The sequence below is a fragment of the Suncus etruscus genome, chromosome 14 (assembly GCF_024139225.1).
Source record: "Suncus etruscus isolate mSunEtr1 chromosome 14, mSunEtr1.pri.cur, whole genome shotgun sequence".
Taxonomy (NCBI): Eukaryota; Metazoa; Chordata; class Mammalia; order Eulipotyphla; family Soricidae; genus Suncus; species Suncus etruscus.
The window spans coordinates 92,138,109-92,156,084 of record NC_064861.1 but is presented as its reverse complement, the minus strand read 5'-3'; the positions used below and the strand labels follow the sequence as shown (position 1 = coordinate 92,156,084).

Below are 17,976 nucleotides of genomic sequence, written 5' to 3'. Positions count from 1 at the left end.
GGTGGGACTCTGGACTACTGGCTGGCGCTACCGAGAGCACTTCCGGGTCTGGGGTCATCTTACAATAAAGCACCTTCCTGCCAGGGTGTGTGGGTTCGTTGCCCAGTGCTGGCCTTTGTGTTGGATGTTGTTGGTTTGTTTTAGTGCTGGGGATCGAACCCAGGTCACCACATGCAAGTCTGTGCTCTTACACACACACACACACACACACACACACACACACACACACACACTTCATTTACTTGTTTTTAGTGTTTGAACCACACTCAGCTGTGCTCAGGCCTGACTCCTGGCTCTGTGCTCAGGATTCACTCCTTGGCTCTGTGTTCAAGGCTGACCTCTGGCTCTGCACTCAGGGGCTCAGTGGTGTTGGAACTGGGAGCAAAGTCAGCTGTGTTCAAGGCCAGTGCCTGGCCCCGCTGTACTATCTCTGGGGCCCCAATCTTCCTTCCCTAAACGAACAAACAAAGCCACCCCTTTATTGCACCCCAGGCTGACCTGGTCCGTCCCAGTCTCTTCCCTCCACTCCCGGAAGTTTCACCCACTTTGGGTTTGGGGTTTCCATGGTGGTTTTCTTGGATCCCATGTCAGGAGGTGGGGTGTGGGGCTCAGCACTGACTCTTGGCACTGTGCTCATCAAGGATTCCTCCTGATGGGGCTGGAGAGTAAGGGGGACCCTGTTCCAGCCACATGCAAGCAAGCATGCTCCCCACTGTTATCTCCCCTTTAGGACATTCCTGGCTTGCAGGGAAACTCAAGAGCGAGCCCCAGGCCTTCCTCCCTCAAACTTGGAGATCCAGACACCCTTTGCAAACCTCCCAAAAGATTGGGGACCCCAAATCCATTCCCACAACCCTTCCAAGCCGACACCCCAGAACACAGCACCCCAGCTGGCACAGAAGGGCCAGCCCAGCCCTGCAGCATCTGTGCCCCGGGTGTGGTTGTGGTTCTGAGTCAACAGGGCAGGGCCTGGACCCCATGGGTGTGTGTGTGTGGGGGGGAATTCTGGGAATTCTGGGTTGAACCCCAGGCCCCGCTGTTGCCTCGCGCGCGCGCCCCCTGCCGGCCTCCCGCTGCCCTGCAAGTCCCCTGCCGACCGCCCTCGCGCGCCCCCTGCCGGCCTCTCGCCGGGAACGCAGCCGAGGAGCCGGGGCCTGGCGAAGAGCATTTATTCTGGGGGTCACGGGTGCGGGGACCCCGGAGCCTGCTCGGGGCTGGGGTCGTCTTCGGAGGCCTCGTCCCAGGGGAAGCGGGGCAGCCCCCGCATCTGCTCGCGGTAGACCTTGTTGAAGGCTTCGCTCTGCGCCACGGTGAAGTGGTTCTTCCAGTCCCCGCAGACACCTGCAGGGATGTGGGGGGCTTTGAGCACCGGACCCTGCACCCCGAATCCCTGCACCCTCTCACCCCAAACCCAGGATCCCGCAGCCCTGCAACCTCCATCCCATCTCCAGCCTCTGCCTGGTCTGATCTGGGAGGCCACTTTATCCCACCCTCCACCTTAGAACTCACTCCGGCTTGGTCCCCCCAACTTTCCCAGGTGGAATTTCCTATCCTGCTCCCCCCCAGTCCAGCTGCATCCCATTGGACCCACTGGGTCTGTCACTGGCAGAAAGGGGGACCCTGAGCTCCCTCCTGCCAGATCTGAATCTGGGCCCCCCCCCAATATAACCATAAGCCCCCCCCCCCTGTATTCCAGGGTGGAAAGTCAGAGGGAGGAGGGCTGGTGGGTTTGATAGCAGGTTGAAAGAAACAGGCAGGTCCGGCTGTTCCCATCAGATACTTGGGATATGAGCTGTTTGGGGGTTTGTTTAGGGGTGTGGGCCACAGTAGAGGTACTCAGGGCTCACTCTCTTGACTCTGTGCTCAGGGCTGACATTTTTTGTTTGTATTTGGGCCACACCCGGCAGTGCTCAGGGGTTACTCCTGGCTCTGCACTGAGAAATCGCTCCTGGCAGGCTCGGGGGACCACATGGGATGTTGGGGATCAAACCCAGGTCTGTCCTAGGTTGGCAGCATGCAAGGCAAACGCCCTACTGCTGTGCTATCCCTCCAGGCACCAAGGTTCGCTTTTTTTGTTTTTCTCCCTTTGGGTTTTGGGTCACCCAGCTATCCTCAAGGATTACTCCTGGCTCTGCACTCAGAAGTCGCTCCTGGCAGGCTCAGAGGATCATATGGGATGTTGACAATCGAACCCAGGTCCGTCCTGAGTCGGCCATGTGCAAGGCAAAGACCCTACTGCTGTGCTACCTCTCCGGCCTCAACCCAAGACTCTGAAGGGGGGGCCGGCGAGGTGGCGCTAGAGGTAAGATGTCTGCCTTGCTAGCCAAGGAAAGGACCACGGTTCGATCCCCCGGCATCCCATATGGTCCCCCAAGCCAGGGGCAATTTCTGAGCGCTTAGCCAGGAGTAACCCCTGAGCATCAAATGGGTGTGGCCGGAAAAAAAAAAAAGACTCTGAAGGGGACCCCAAATAGCCCTATTGGAGCTCTTGGGTGATACTGATGCAGGTAGGATTTGGGGGCTCTCTGCCAGCTCAGGCCCAGTGGACCAGGCGCACAGTGACCCCTGAAGGACAGATTCTGACGCACCCCATTTCTGCCAGGGAAACAAGCCAGCGGCCGCCCCAGCGGGGTCCCTGACACCCACCTTTCCGGAGGAAGTTGCCGTGGCTCTGGTCAATCAGGCTGCGGGGCAGCAAGGAGAAGTTGGACATGCTGTTGTCCTTCATGGCCCCGAAGGCCGAGTGCTCCATCACGGAGCTCAGAGCCTCGTCGCTCAGCGGCCGCCCGAGGAACTCGCAGATTCGAAGCACAGAGCCTCGCAGGTCCTGGGGGACCAGAGGGGGAACAGACGATGGATGTCAGCGTTTGGGACTGGCCCCCGGAGGCTGCCTCGGCCTCAGTTTCCCAACTACCAACTGAGGTCAGCTCAATCTTTTCTTCTCTCTTTTTTCAAGAATCTTTTCAAGAATCACTCCTGGCAGGCTCAGGGACTGTATGGGAAGCCGGGGATCGAACCCAGATTGGCTGTGTCCAAGGCAAATGCCCTCCCTGCTGTGCTACCGAGACCCCAGCACTGCTATTTTAGACTTGTTTGTTTGGAAGCCACAGCTGGTGGCGCTCAAGAGTGACTCCTGGCTCAGTACTCAGGAATCACTCCTGCTGGGCTCAGGGGACCCTCTGAGAGGCCAGGAACAGAATGGGTCAGCTGTGTGCAAGGCTAGTGCCCTACTCAGTGTTTATTGGGGTGCTCAAGAGGCCCAGGGGACCCCAGTGGCAGGTCTCGGCCGACTGGGCTGGGCAGCTCAGTACCAAGAGCCATGCTATGCTGTTGGCCCTGACATTTGGGGTCACTGACCCTGGGGTGCTGGCCCTGAGGCTGCTCCTGTAGATACTCAGGACACCCTGGGGTTCGGGGACCTCACTTTGGCTGTACCCTAACCTTTGTCCTATCTCCTGGCCCCCAGGCTTTGGGACGTGCCTGGTGGTGCCCAGGGAAGGTTCCTGGCTCTGCTCGGGCACCGGATCTGGTACCGGGGGTGGCCACAGTCAAGGTTTGGGAAGGGAGGGTGGGGTCAGAGGTTACATGGGGCAAAGGTCAGCCCAAGAGCATGACCTTCTGGAAGATAGAGAGGAGACTAATCCCCCTGAAGACACTACCCACCCCTCCCCATGGTCCCTGTGACCCCCCCAGGCTATCCCATCTCTGCTATCCTCCCTAGGACACCCCAGTGTCCTGACACCCCTTTTCTTGGCTTCCCTCCCTGGTTCCCCCACCCCCTGTCAGAGGCAGCTCAAGACAAGGCTTGTCCTGATCTCTGTAGCACCACCCACAGGGCCCCCCCCCCCCCCCCGGGAGAGTCATTCTGTGCCCAGCACCCCAGAGGGAAAGACGCATCTCGGGGTCACAGAGCGCCCTGCCTGGCAGCCCCAATTTCCAGGTTATTCTGGGTTTCCTAACTCCCCGGCCCTTCATCTTCCAGAGCCACCTGCCTGTCCCAGAAATGGGAGGCCGCGGGCACCTGCTCTCACATGGGGACAGGCCAGAGGCCCGCCCGGCCTCCTGGCCCAGTTATGGGTTTTGCAAGACAGGGGGAGGGGCTGCCTTTCCTGGACGTTTTGGCAACAGTTTTCTGGGGGTGTTGGGGGGAGGCCCTTCCTGGTGTACCTAAAACCGGGACTCCTGGGGCTGGCTCCATCTACTGGGTCCCCCTCCTCCACTTCCTCTTCCCAGTAGGGCAAAAACTGACAGCCCTTTGTCTCTTCTTCCAGGAATCCCTCCAGGAAGGCTTCTCTCTGTCTCTCTCTCTGTCTCTCTCTGTCTCTGTCTCTCTCTGTCTCTCTCCTCTCTCTCCCACCCAGCATGAGGACACGAAATCCTTTTCCCTGGCTCTCTCTCTCTGTCTCTCTGTCTCCTCGCTCTCGCTGTCTCTCTGTCTCTGTTTCTCTGTCTCTTTCTCTCTCACAACCCAGCATGAGGGCATGAAATCCCTTTCCCTGGCCCCCAGCACATTGGCCTTGTGGCTGATGGACTTAACCTTGGCTCCACCTCCCAGGACTGAGCCCAAGCCAGGGGCCCTGTACTGGCAGCTGGGGAGATCATCAGGCACTGGGCCTGGAGCTGGGGATGGGGTGGGGGACGGTGGGGGTGTCTCACCTGTTTCAGTTCCTCGTAGGTGAGAAGCAGGAAGTTCTCTTTGCCTTTCATCCGGATCCAGCCCTTGATGTGATCAAACCAGGAGCCGAACTGCACTGCGGGCAGAGAGCGGGTGGGGTGAGGGCGGCAGGGGGTCCAGGCACCCCAGAACCCAGCCTGGCCCCCGGGCAACCCTCACACCATGTCCTGGGCTCTGATTTCGATCGTCTGGCCTCTGGTGACCTGTGTCTGTCTGTCCTGCCTCCTACTCCATTTCTCTGTTTCTGTCTCTGTCTTTCTGTCTATGTTTCTCTTGCAAAACATGGTAGTGCTGAGGGCAGACTCCCGGCTCTGTGCTCAGGTATCACTCCTGGTGGTGCTCAGAGAACCCCACGGGATGCTGGGGATCAAACCCCTGCTTCCCACGTGCCAAGCAAGTGCCCCCATCTTCCGTATGTGATGACTCTGTGCTTCTCTTTCTGAACCTTTCTCCACCTCTTTGTTTTTTTTTTTTTTTTTTTGGGTCACACCTGTCAGCCCTTGGGGGTTCCTCCTGGCTCAGAAATCGCTACTGGCAGGTTATGGGATGCTGGGGATCGAACTCACATCTCTCCTGGGTCAGCCCCATACAAAGCAAACGCCCTACCGCTGTGTTATCTCTCCGGCCCCATCTCTCCCATCTATTTCTCCTTTTTTTCCTCTACCTCTCTTAGTCTCTCTCCTTTCTTTCTCCCTCTTTATATCTCTCTCCCTCCCCCTCCGTCTCTGTCTCTCTTTGTCTCTCTCTGCTACTGTGTGTGTTTCTCTCTTTGTTTTTTTTTTTTGTTTTGTTTTTTGTTTTTTTTTTTTTTTTTGGTTTTTGGGCCACATCCGGCAGTGCTCAGGGGTTACTCTGGCTGTCTGCTCAGAAATAGCTCCTGGCAGGCACAGGGGACCATATGGGACACCGGGATTTGAACCAACCACCTTTGGTCCTGGATCAGCTGCTTGCAAGGCAAACGCCGCTGTGCTATCTCTCCGGGCCCTCTCTCTTTGTTTTTTAATTTTTCGGGCACATCCAGTGACACTCAGGGGTTACTCCTGGCTCTGTGCTCAGAAATTGCTCCTGGCTTGGGGGACCTTATGGGACATTGGGGATCGAACCTCCCCCCCCCCCCCTCCTCCTGGCCTCCTCCTCCTCCCCTGTGCTCACCTTCGCCCTTGAGGAAATTCTGCAGGAACTGGTCGGGGCTGCCAGGATCCTTCAAGTGCCCGGCAATTTTGTAGTAGTGATAGAGCGAAACCAGCACGTCCCGTGGGTCCCTCCCCAAATAGATCGCCTGTGGGGTGGGAGAAGATGTGAGACTGTGGCCCTCGACATGGAACACACTTGTGGGGCCGCACGCCCCAGATGCCTGCTCTCCTGGCCCTGCAGTTGGAAGGATTCAGCGACACACATCCATTTCCCAGAGCAGGATATTTTGGCTTCGAAAATGATGTGGGGTTCAGGATGTACTTGATCAACGTGGGAAGTATAGAGGCTCAGAACAAACAAGCTGGTCTCTCCTTCCCAGGCCACCCCCTCCACCCCAGCCTCCTTCCTGGCTTCCCCACTTCTAGGTAGCCCTGAGGGTCCATCCCACAATCTCGGGGCTACATGTTTGAGTCCCCCACTATATAGTGCCCATTCATTCAGCAATTTTATTTTATATTTATTTATTTTGGTTTTTGGGTCACCTGGCAGTGCTCAGGGGTTCCTCCTGGCTCTACGCTCAGAAATCGCTCCTGGCAGGCTCAGGGGACCATATGGGATGCTGGGATTCGAACCACTGTCCTTCTGCATGCAAGGCGAACACACTACCTCCATGCTATCTCTCTGGTCTCTTTTTTTGGTTTTGGGGCCACACCCAGTGACGCTCAGGGGTTACTCCTGGCTGTTCGCTCAGAAATCTCCCCTGGCTTGTGGGGAACCATATGGGATGCCAACGGGGGTGGGGGGATCGAACCAGAGTCCGTTCTAGGTTAGCGTGTGCAAGGCAAATGCCTTACTGCCTGTGTCACCGCTCCGGCCCTGGGGACTGGCATTTCTGTATGTTGATTCTAGAGCCAGACTAGATGTAGTAGATGCTTAGTAAAAGTGACTGAAACTTTCCTCCTTCCCACCCCTCCTTCGTTTCTTCTTTTCTCCTTCCTTCCATCTTTATCTTCCTCCCTCCCTCCCTCCCTCACTCCTTTCCTTCCTTCCTTCCTTCCTTCCTTCCTCCCTCCCTCCCTCCCTCCCTCCCTCCCTCCCTCCCTCCCTCCCTCCCTCCCTTCCTTCCTTCCTTCCTTCCTTCCTTCCTTCCTTCCTTCCTTCCTTCCTTCCTTCCTTCCTTCCTTCCTTCCTTCCTTCCTTCCTTCCTCCACCATCTGGCCCACCCCTATCCATACCTCTCCCCAACCCTGCACCCCGCACCCCTGCCCCCACATGCCTTGGCCTTGGACTGGAAGAAGGCCTTGGTGAAGAGTTGCACGGGCAGGTGGGAGCTCAGCATCCGGGGGCTGGGCATGTCCTCGTACTTGTACCCGCTCTGAATGACCTCGCACCAGGGCGCCCGGTTCCAGATGGGCACCGAGCGGATCCAGGCAGGGTCCCCGTCCTTCAGGATCAGGCTGAGGATCTCGATCATCCAATGGGTGCCTGAAGGAGGGGGGTCAAAATTGGGCGGTGAAGTAGGTGCTCATGAAAGCCAGATGGGGTCAGCAGATAGGGGAAACTGAGGCACAGAAAGAAGTCCAACTCTGTGGCATTTTCCCCTGAGCAAGTCCAGGGAGCCACTCCCCAGTCTCTAGCTGGGAGAGACACATGGTTGGCCCCGTGGCCCCAAGTTCCTCCCACTCTCCTGGGGTGCTGGGTGTGAGTGTCCTCTTTCCTGGGGGTGCGGATCCAGCACCTGAAACTCCCCCACATCCCTCAACCCATCCTGTACTTTTGTTTTTGTTTTGTTTTGTTTTTGGGTCACACCTGACAATGCCCAGGGTTTCTCCTTGCTCTACGCTCAGAAATCGTTCCTGGCAGGCTCGGGGACCATATGGGATGCCGGGATTCGAACCACTGACCTTCTGCATGCAAGGCAAATGCCTAATCTCAATGCTATCTCTCCGGCCCCGACCCATCGTGTACTTTTCAAAAAAAAAAATTAAAATTTGGGGCTGGAGAGATAGCACAGCAGTAGGGCATTTGCCTTCCACACTGCCAACCTAGGAAGAACCTGAGTTCGATCCCCGGCATCCCATAAAGTCCTCAAGCCTGCCAGGAGCAATTTCTGAGCACAGAGGCAGGAGTGACCCCTGAGCCCCCCAGAATAAAACAAAGCCTAAAAGACACAGAGGAGGCAGAGTCCTCTCTGCCCCTTTCCAGATGCATCCCTGGAGTGTGGGAGACTCAAAGGTCCTGTGGTCAGATGAGGCATGGGACCTGGCAGGACCCCAAGAACCAGAAAGCTCAACTGTGACCCCCACCACACAGTCACAGTAGTGATCCTTGGAGGGGCTGCGTTTGCTGTGGGTGACTGGCTGATTGGTTTGGAGGCCACATCGGTGATGCTCGGGGATTACTCTTTTGTTTGTTTGTTTGTTTTTATTTTTGTTTTTGGGCCACATTCGATAACTCAGGAATACTCCTGGCTCTGCACTCAGAAATCGCTCCTGGGGACCATATGGGACACCGGGAGATTGAACGGCGGTCCGTCCTAGGTTAGTGCTTGCAAGGCAGACACCTTACCTCTAGCGCCACCTTCCTGGCCCCAGGGCTTGCTACTCTTGGCTCTGCTCTTAGAAATTGCTCTTGGCTTGGGGGACCATATGGGACACCAGGGGATCGAACCGCGGTCCGTCCTAGGTTAGTGCTTGCAAGGCAGACATCCTACCACTTGCACCACTGCTCTGGCCCCTTAGGGATTACTCCTAACTCTGTGCTCAGGGCTCATTTCTGGCTCTGTGCTCCACACATACTCACGTGCCCCCGCCCCCAGTGCTCACCTGACTTGGGGTACGTGATGATGAAGATGTCATCGTCCCTCACGTCCTGCGTGTTCTCGGCGAAGCTGACACTCTCCGGGGAGTAGAGGCCGGTGGGGATGGGGATGCCCTTGTACCAGAAGTACTCGCCCGTCATCTGCAAGCTGAGCAGAGGAGCCATGAGCCCCGGAGTAGCCCCCCAAATCTTGCTTCCCCCAGCCTGCGGAAGAAGGAGGGAGAGCCCCCATCCCCTGGCAGGGAACTCCCCCTCCTTAAGGTCCTCCCCTCAGCCCACAGCACCCCGAACGGAACCTGGAGGTGAGGGGTCCCATTTCAGAGCAAAGGGGGCCATGCACAGAGAGGTCGAGTGACTTGCTTCAAGCCACACAGCAGCCAGGGCAGGGAGCATTTCCTGTTGTTCCCGCCTTCACCCACCACCTGCCTGGACACGCAAAAGTAAGACGCAAAGCGAAGGCACCATTTCACCGATGGGACATAGGGGTGCAGAGAGAGAGAGCTCTGGGGGCTGGAGCATAGGATTCGTACAAGACCTGAGGCCTGTTTGGCTCTCCACTATGTCAGACGTCCTCTGGGCATGATCCCCAGAGCACTGCCCAGGAGTAATTCCTGAGCACGCTCAGAGCACTCACAGGGAGCACTCCTGTGGCGCTCTCAAGTGGGGACCCATGCGGAGCACTCGCAGGGAGCACTTCCATGTGAGTCACTCCAGGGAGCACTTCTGTGGAATGCTCACAGGTGTGGCCCCCAAACAGTGGAACAACCGAGTTGACCCAGGTGCCTGGTCCACCTCCCTCCCTGCGACAGAGCCCACTTGCCCGACCCAGACCAGAGTGGAGATTTCCCAGCACCGCCAGGAGTGATCCCTGAATGCAGAGCCAGGAGTTGGCCCTGAGCATCACTGGGTGTGGCCCCCCAAAATAAAAATAGAACCAAGAACCACCCTTGCCTGGCAAGGGGAGGGAGGGAGAGAGGGGAGGGGGAGGGGAGGAGGAGGGGGATGGGAGAGGAGAGGGAAGAAAAGAGGAGAGGGGAGAGGAGAGGGGAGAAGAGAGAGGAGAGGAGAGAGGAGAAGAGAGAGGAGGGAGAGAGGAGGGAGGGAGAAGAGAGGGAGGAGAGAGGGAAGAGAGGAGAGAGAGAGGGAGGAGAGGGGGAGAGAGAGAGAGAGGCAAGAGGATTTGGTGGTGTGACCAGTATTGGATGGATGGATGGATGGATGGAAGGAAGGAAGGAAGGAAGGAAGGAAGGAAGGAAGGAAGGAAGGAAGGAAGGAAGGAAGGAAGGAAGAAGGAAGGAAGGAAGGAAGGAAGGAAGGAAGGAAGGAAGGAAGGAAGGAAGGAAGGAAGGAAGGAAGAAGGAGGAGGGAAGGAGGGAGGGAGGAAGGAAGGAGAGGAGAGAAGGAAGAAGGAAGGGGAAAGGGAAGGAAGGAAGGAAGGAAAGGAGAGAGAGAAGGAAGAAGGAAGGGAAAAGGGAAGGAAGGAGAAAGGAAGGAACGAAGGAACGAAGGAAGGAAGGAAGAAGGCAGGAAGAAAGGAGGGAGGAGGAAGGCACGAGTGGAGGTGGCAATCAGTGAATGAAGCATGAATAAGTGAAGGGTTGGACGTGTGAATGAATGAAGGTGTAGATGAGGGAATGAATTTATGAATGAATAAAGGTGCATGTGCGCGAGGAGTGAAGGAAGTCATGAATGAGTCACGGGGTGAGAGCATGAAGGAATGGCGGAATGAAGAGTTGAGTGTACGAAGGATGGAAGGATGATCTGAATGAAGGAGTGAAGGGTTAAAGACCAGGGAAACCCAAGAGCCTTTGCTTTTTATATCTTTCTCCTGCTCCGGAGAATCCGGAGAATCTCTCCCCCGTCCTCGAAAGGTTCCCCAAGCCCCCTGGAGGGGTCCCCATCTTTACTGTTGGGCTCCTCACAGTCCAGTAGTGGATAGTGGGTTCCTCCCCCGTCCGACTGGGCCCAGGGACACCGAGGTGGTCTGATGGTGCAGGCAGAACTATAATCTGGGCCTCCTGGCCCTGCACCCTATGGCCCACCCTCCTGCCACAGCCCCCAGGACCCTGGACATCTCTCTGCACCCCTCTGACCCACTTGGCTGGGTCCCCACCCCCAGGCCAGCACAGGGGCTTCGACCTCCTCTCCCCGGCTGGCTGCTTCAGTCTGGCCTCCAGGTGATGTCCAGAAAGTTCTGCATCGAGAACTTTCCATGCCCACGGCCACCCCATGGCCTAGACTGGGGACTGAGAGATACAAGAGACAGGGATAGAGAAGCTGCCTTAGGGACCTGGGCAGAAGAAGCAAGCACAGAGCTGTAGCCGCAAAAGGGCCCAGGACCTCACCCTGGGCCTTCTAGAAAATTCTAAAAGGGTCTAGAAGGTTCTAGAAGATTCTAGAAGTTCCTGGCCTGCAGACCCCAGAACTCTTGCTTGCACCATCTGTCCCTACCTCTCCCTTCCACGCAGCCCCTGGATTCTCACCCTGTCTCTTCCTCGGAGTAGCACCCCCAAAAGTCTGGGGCCCCACACAACAGAACTCTATGTGCTATAGCACAAGATCTGTCCTCTGCTTTGACCTCCTTGGCCTCAGACACTAGTTCCCCCCAGGGAAAGTGGGGGGCGGTACCCCTGATGGACACTCCATACTAAGGGCTGCTCCCAAGAGGACAGCATAGCGGGGAAGGCGACCCAGGTTCGATGCTCGACATCCCATAGGGTCCTCTGAGCATAGAGCCAGGAGTAACCCCTGAACACTACCAGGTATGGACCCCCCAAACTACAACAGCAGAACAAAGAAACCAACCAAACGGACACGACAGCTCAGATATGTGGGAGATGGCATGTGGGTGGGAGGAAGAACTCGGAAGGTCCGGGGCCCCCAGTGGTCCTGGGTTGCCAAAACACTTAAAGGCCCCCCTGGCCCCCAACCCACCATTCTGTTCCCAATGCCCAGGCCTGTGAGTTCCGGCAACCCCACGCTTGGGCGCACAGCCTGCGGGCACTGCCCTTGTCCTGGCTTGGGCCTCCAGGCTGTTCTCCCTCCCTGGCTTTGTGACTTTTCTCTTCCTCCCCCTCTGTGAAGCTCCTGCAGTGTGGGGGTTCAGCCTCGACCCCCCATCTGGAGGCCCCGGGGGAGGAGAATATGAAGGATGGAATCTGGAGGCCCCATGCTTTATTTTAATCAAACTGTTATTGATTTAAGAGGAAGCCCTGAAATTCGTTTTTTGGAACAAAAAATTGGAGGAGTTGTTTGGGGGCTACACCTGGCAGTGCTCTGGGGTTACTCCTGGGTCTACACTTAATAATCACTTCTGAGGGGCCGGGAAGGTGGCGCTATAGGTAAGGTGTCTGCCTTGCAAGCGCTAGTGTAGGATGGACCACGGTTCGATCCCCCGGCGTCCCATATGGTCCCCCCAAGCCAGGAGCGACCTCTGAGCTCATAGCCAGGAGTAACCCCTGAGCATCAAACAGGTGTGGCCCAAAAACCAAAAAAAAAAAAAAAAAAAAAGAATCACTTCTGGCGGGGCCGGAGAGATAGCATGGAGGTAGGGCATTTGCCTTGCATGCAGAAGGATGGTGGTTTGAATCCCTGTGCCTGCCAGGAGCGATTTCTGAGCATGGAGCCAGGAGTAATGCCTGAGCGATGCCAGGTGTGACCCAAAAACAACAACAACAACAAAGATGTTTTGAGGTCAAGTGATAACATAGCGGTAGGGCATTTGCCTTGCATGCCTCTGACCTGGGATAGACCTGGGTTCAATCCCTGGTATCATTTTTTTTTGGGGGGGGTCACACCTGGCAGCACTCAGGGGTTACTTCTGGCTCTATGCTCAGAAATCTCTCCTGGCAGGCTCGGGGGGGGGGGGGGACCCTATGGAATGCTGGGATTCGAACCAACGACATACTGCATGAAAGGCAAATGCCTTACCTCCATGATATCTCTCCGGCCCCAATCCCCGTTATCTTATAGTCCTCCAAGCCTGCCAGAGTGACTTCTGAGGGACCGGCGAGGTGGCGCTATAGGTAAGGAAGGACTAGCTTGCAAGCGCTAGCCAAGGAAGGACCGCAGTTCGATCCCCGGCATCCCATATGGTCCCCCGAAGCCAGGGGCAATTTCTGAGCGCTTAGCCAGGAGTAACCCCTGAGCGTCAAACGGGTGTGGCCCAAAACAAAACAAAACAAATAAAAAAAAACCAGAGTGACTTCTGAGTGCAGAGCCAGGAGTAACCCCTGAGCCCCACTGGGTCTGGCCCAAAAACCAAAAAAAGAAAAAAAAGAAAAAATTTTAATTTTGTTTTGTTTTAGGGGAGGCACACCCCACAGTGCTCAGGGATCATTCCTGGCAGGGCTCAGGGGACCCTATGGTGTGCTGGGGATGAAAGTCATGTTCTCTGGTATTCTCTTTCTGTCTCAGTCTCTGTGTCTCTCTCTCTGTCTCTCTCTGTCTCTCTGTCTCTCTGTCTTTCTCTCTCTCTCTCTCTCTCTCTCTCTCTCTCTCTCTCTCTCTCTCTCACACACACACACACACACACACACACACACATTCCCCTATGGTGTGCTGGGGATGAAAGTCATGTTCTCTGGTATTCTCTTTCTGTCTCTGTGTCTGTGTCTCTGTGTCTCTCTGTCTCTGTCTCTGTCTCTCTCTCAGACACACACACACACACACACACACACACACACACACACACACACACACACATCCCCATCCTAGCAGGTTTTATTGCCATGAGAGGGAAAGTGGAGACATTTATGGCAGGAAATAAGTTCAGGGGCGGATGGTGCCACATTATGACACAAACTCAACCGTCAACGGCCCTTTCATTCTGTACCTCATGGGGACTCAATAAAAAAGAATAAAGAATGGAAAAAATGCTCCCCTTTTTGCAGCTTTGGGGTGAGAGGAAGCAGGCCGATTCTGGCGCCTAACTGTGCGTTCCTTGCAGAACTCTCTCTAGTGGGCACAGCTGAGTAAATAAAAATGGGGGGGGGGGCGACGGCGGGCTGGGAGAGCTCCTTGGGGCACAGGTGGGAGCCTTGGGTTAGCCCTGGCACCTCAGGATTTCTCACCACCACCGAAGGCGATCCTGAGCGATACACTTTGAGTGACCCCAAAACAAAACAAATAAAAAAGGTACAAAATGAATGAAGTATTTTGCAACACTGGAGGGGGGTGGCTTGCCCCAGGCGCCACATTTTTTTTTGGAGGGGAGGAAGTGTTTGGACGGAACCTGGGGGTACTCAGGGGCTATTTCTGGGTCTGTGAACTGGCAATGCTTTGGTGGGGGACCCTATGGGGTGCCAGGATGGAACTGGAGTCAACTGTATGTAAAATCAGGTTTTTCTTCCTGTTATTGACCTGATCCCATGGCTAAAGCTTACTCTGCTCCAAAATGTGGATTTATGGGGTTAGAGTGATAGATAGCACAGCGGGGAGGGCGTTTGCATTACACGTGACCGACCAGGGTCACGATTCCCGGCATCCCATAGGGTCCACCGAGCCTGCCAGGAGTGATATCTGAGCACAGAGCCAGGAGGAACCCCTGATCACTTCTGGGTATGTCTCCCAAACCAAAACAATAATAACAATAATAACATAATAAAATACCAATTAATAAAATAAAAACAAACATGTTATAATTACCTGTCGGGGCAGCTGTTATCTATAAGTCGGCTGATAAATAGATAGCTATTACTCTGTATGTTCTATGTATCATCTACCTTATTATTTTCATCATTCTTATTATTGTTTATCTTGGCTTTGTTGCAGGCCCATACTCTGTGGTGCTCGGGGCTATGCCTGGCTCTGTGTTTGAGGCCTGCTCCTGACTGTGCTGGGGAACCCCGTAATTTGGGGGTCTGGAACCTGATCCGTTTATTTAGTCTGTCTCCTCCTCGACCTCTAATTCTTACAGTTCAAGTCCAGAGAGCACAGAAAACATTACTCAGAATCACAAGGAAGAGAAAATACCATTTTGGCATGCAACGTATTTATCTGTACCATCCCCAGCTGCGATCTGTTTACAAGGTCAAAGCACGCTATTCAAGGTCAAACAAATTCCTTTTAAAAAACAAAAAGGGCCAGAGAGATAGCATGGAGGTAGGGCGTTTGCCTGGCATGCAGAAGAACGGTGGTTCCAATCCCAGAATCCCATAGGGTCCCCCAATCCTGCCAGGAGCGATTTCTGAGCCTAGAGCCAGGAGGAACCCCTGAGAGCTGCCAGGTGTGACCCAAAACAGCAACAACAACAACAACAACAACAAGGTAAGGCAAGATGCTTTAGTGATAGCACAGCTGGGAGGGTGTTTGCTTTGCAGACAACCAATCTGGGTTCGATCCCTGGCGTCCCATATGAGTATCGCTAAGAGAGATTCCTGAGTGCAGAGCCAGGAGGAACCTCTGAGTATTGCCAGGTGTGGCCCCAAAAACAAAACAATAAAGATAAATCAAAATTGAGTTAGTTGGACTTGGATACGCTTCTTGGATATCCCCACTGCAATGACTGTTGGACATGGCCCTGCCATGCTGATATAAAAGGAAAAACTTGGAGCCAGAGGAGAGAAAGAACAGCGGTAGGGTGTTTGCCTTGCACATGGCCAACCCAGGACGATCCCAGTTCAATTCCTGGCATCTCACAGGGTCCCCTAAGCCTGCCAGGAGCTATTTCTGAGCGCAGAGCCTGAGCACCTCCAAGTGTGGCCCAAAAACCAAAAACCAAAAAAGAAAAAAGAAAAAACTTGGAATGTTTGGGGGGTCCACAATATTGACCAGAGCAGTGCCTGCTAGTTCATGGGGGGCCAAAAATAAAGCATCATGGGCCGGAGAGATAGCATGCAGGTAAGTTGTCTGCCTTGCATGCAGAGGGACAGTGGTTGAAATCCTGGCATCCCATATGGTCTCCCGAGCCTGCCAGGAGCAATTTCTGAGCGTAGAGCCAGGAGTAACCCCTGAAGTTGCTGGGTGTGATCCAAAAAAAATGCATCTCTCTCTCTCTCTCTCTCTCTCTCTCTCTCTCTCTCTCTCTCTCTCTCTCTCTCTCTCTCTCTCTCTCTCTCTCTCTCTCTCTCTCTCTCTCTCTCTCTCTCTCTCTCTCTCTCTCTCTCTCTCTCTCTCTCTCTCTCTCTCTCTCTCTCTCTCTCTCTCTCTCTCTCTCTCTCTCTCTCTCATCCCCAGGCAGTGGGGACAGGCCTCGGACACCAGGAGGAATAAAACAGACACTTGGGGACTGGAGAGGTGGCGCAAGCAGTAAGTCATCTGCCTTGCCTGTGTTAACCAAGGACAGACAGCGGTTTGATTTCCTGGAGTCCCATATGGTCCCCCAAGCCAGGAGCGATTTCTGAGTGCATAGCCAGGAGTAACTCCTGAGAGTCACCGAGTATGTCTCCCCCCCCCCAAAAAAAAATACAGTTGGTTTCTCTCTTTTCTCTCTGCCCCAGGCCCACATATTGGCATCCCTAGGTGGACTCTTGGCCCCATCCAGCAGCTGGGCCCCATGGGCCCCCTGAGAACTTTACAAAACGGGGCCCTGGCAGCCCTGGGCTGTTGCACAAAATAAGTAAAATGCGTAGCTTCCCGGTGTTTAATTTCTGGCATGACAAAAATAAAACAAAACAAAACACAATTTGGTTCATCAGTCTGGCGATGAGGTGATGTTTATTTACAGGGTCAATTATTTATCAGACCCAGAGATGCTGCTGCCAATACCTAACTCCACCCCCAGGTCATGACCATGGGAAAATCGACTTTATCCGGGTCACTGACCGAACCCTGCGCATTGCTGGGGGCCATCCCAGTGATACTTGAGGGGTCACAGGCATTGTTGTGGGGGTCTCTGTGCTCAGGCATTTAGCAGTTACACGTACACCCAACCATGTTCAAATCCCCTGCACCATGTAGGAACCCCTGATGGCCACCAGGGGTTGCTCCTGAGCATAGAGCCCAGAACAAAGCCTGGACACCACCCAGACTGGCCTCACCTCCCCCCCACCCCCAATAACCTAAAAATGATCAGGGTGCCCTGAGTCAACGCCATCCCTGTCTTTCTCATTTGTTAGAAGGTTCCAGAAGCAACCTTGCTCAGCCCTGGACAGTGGCAGCGGCGGAAGCTGACAATTACTGCCATTCTTTGCCCCGTCCCTCCCTTGCCCACACCCCAAAGGACACGGGCTCAAAAGAGGGGGGTCAGTGGTGCACGCCCTGACTCAGTCCTACGTAGGGCGGCTGCACCGCCCTCTCCCACACTCTCACCTGCCTACCTGACACCACCCAGCGCGTGAGCCACCAGCAGGTGGGGCCTGAACTTGGGGTCACTGGGGAGGGCACAGACTCCACCCACTGAGCCACCCTCCTGGCCCGGTTCTCCGGGTCCTCCTGGGGCTGTGTGGCTTCCAGGAAGGAGGTAGGGGCAAAAGCAGCATTTTTTTAAAAAGAAGAACTAGGGTTCATACCTGGCAGTGTTGGAGGGTTTCCTCCTTGCTTCATGCTACAGACTTGTGTTTCTCTGTTTGTCTCTGTCTTTCTCTCTTCTTGTAATCAATCATTTACTCCTAGACATAGGCAGTCCTTCCCTTCTCCTTCTAACCCAGATCCAGATCCGTGAAGGCCACCAAGTCCAACTCTTAATTATTTTATTTTATTTTATTTTATTTTTGGTTTTTGAGTCACACCCGGGAGTGCTCAGGGGTTCCTCTTGGTTCTACGCTCAGAAATCACTCCTGGCAGGCTTGGGGGACCATATGGGATGCCAGGATTCCAACCACTGACCCCAACCAACACCTAACTATTTAAAAATTGCTCAAAAATAAGGACCGGAGGGGCCGGAGAGATAGCACAGCAGTAGGGCGTTTGCCTTGCACGTGGCTGCCCAGGATGAATCTGGGTTCGATCCCTGGCATCCCATATGGTCCCCTGGGCCAGGAGCGATTTCTGAGCGCATAGCCTGCAGTAATCCCTGAGCATCACTGTGTGAAACCCAAAACAAACAAAAAAAATAAATAAATAGAAAGGAACCAGAGCGATAGGATAGCAGGGAGGGCATCTGCCTTGCAAGTGGAAAATCCGGGTTCAATCCCCAGCATCCCATAGGGTCCCCCAAGCCTGCCAGGAATGATTCCTAGTGCAGAGCCTGGAGTAAGTTCTGAGCTAGGTGTGGCCCAAATACAGAGAGAGAGAGATGTAAATAATAATCTGAGGCCATTTTCCTGGCTCAGGACAGTCACCTCGAAAACCACTGAGAATGACTCCCCCAGTTATGACTCCACATACTTTCCGGGTGTGGCTTCCCCAAAGCCAAAAGAAAAGCCCAAACCACCCGACCTTCCCTGGGCCAAAGCAGCTGAAGTACG

General features: G+C 54.7%; 1 protein-coding gene across 1 annotated transcript in view; it reads right to left on the bottom strand.

Moving 5' to 3' along the window:
• Positions 1-1,163: 1,163 nt before the first annotated feature.
• SULT2B1 (sulfotransferase family 2B member 1) overlaps positions 1,164-17,976 on the bottom strand; it is an 18,177-nt gene continuing 1,364 nt past the window's right edge. Inside the window, exons 4-11 of the mRNA XM_049787554.1 lie at positions 16,888-16,941; positions 10,727-10,919; positions 8,635-8,833; positions 7,086-7,294; positions 5,828-5,954; positions 4,657-4,751; positions 2,647-2,827; positions 1,164-1,341 (exon numbers count right to left, since the gene is read on the bottom strand). Of these exons, the coding sequence (XP_049643511.1) occupies positions 1,181-1,341; positions 2,647-2,827; positions 4,657-4,751; positions 5,828-5,954; positions 7,086-7,294; positions 8,635-8,833; positions 10,727-10,919; positions 16,888-16,941 (1,219 nt within the window). The 3' untranslated portion in view covers positions 1,164-1,180. The remainder of the gene's footprint in view (positions 1,342-2,646; positions 2,828-4,656; positions 4,752-5,827; positions 5,955-7,085; positions 7,295-8,634; positions 8,834-10,726; positions 10,920-16,887; positions 16,942-17,976) is intronic.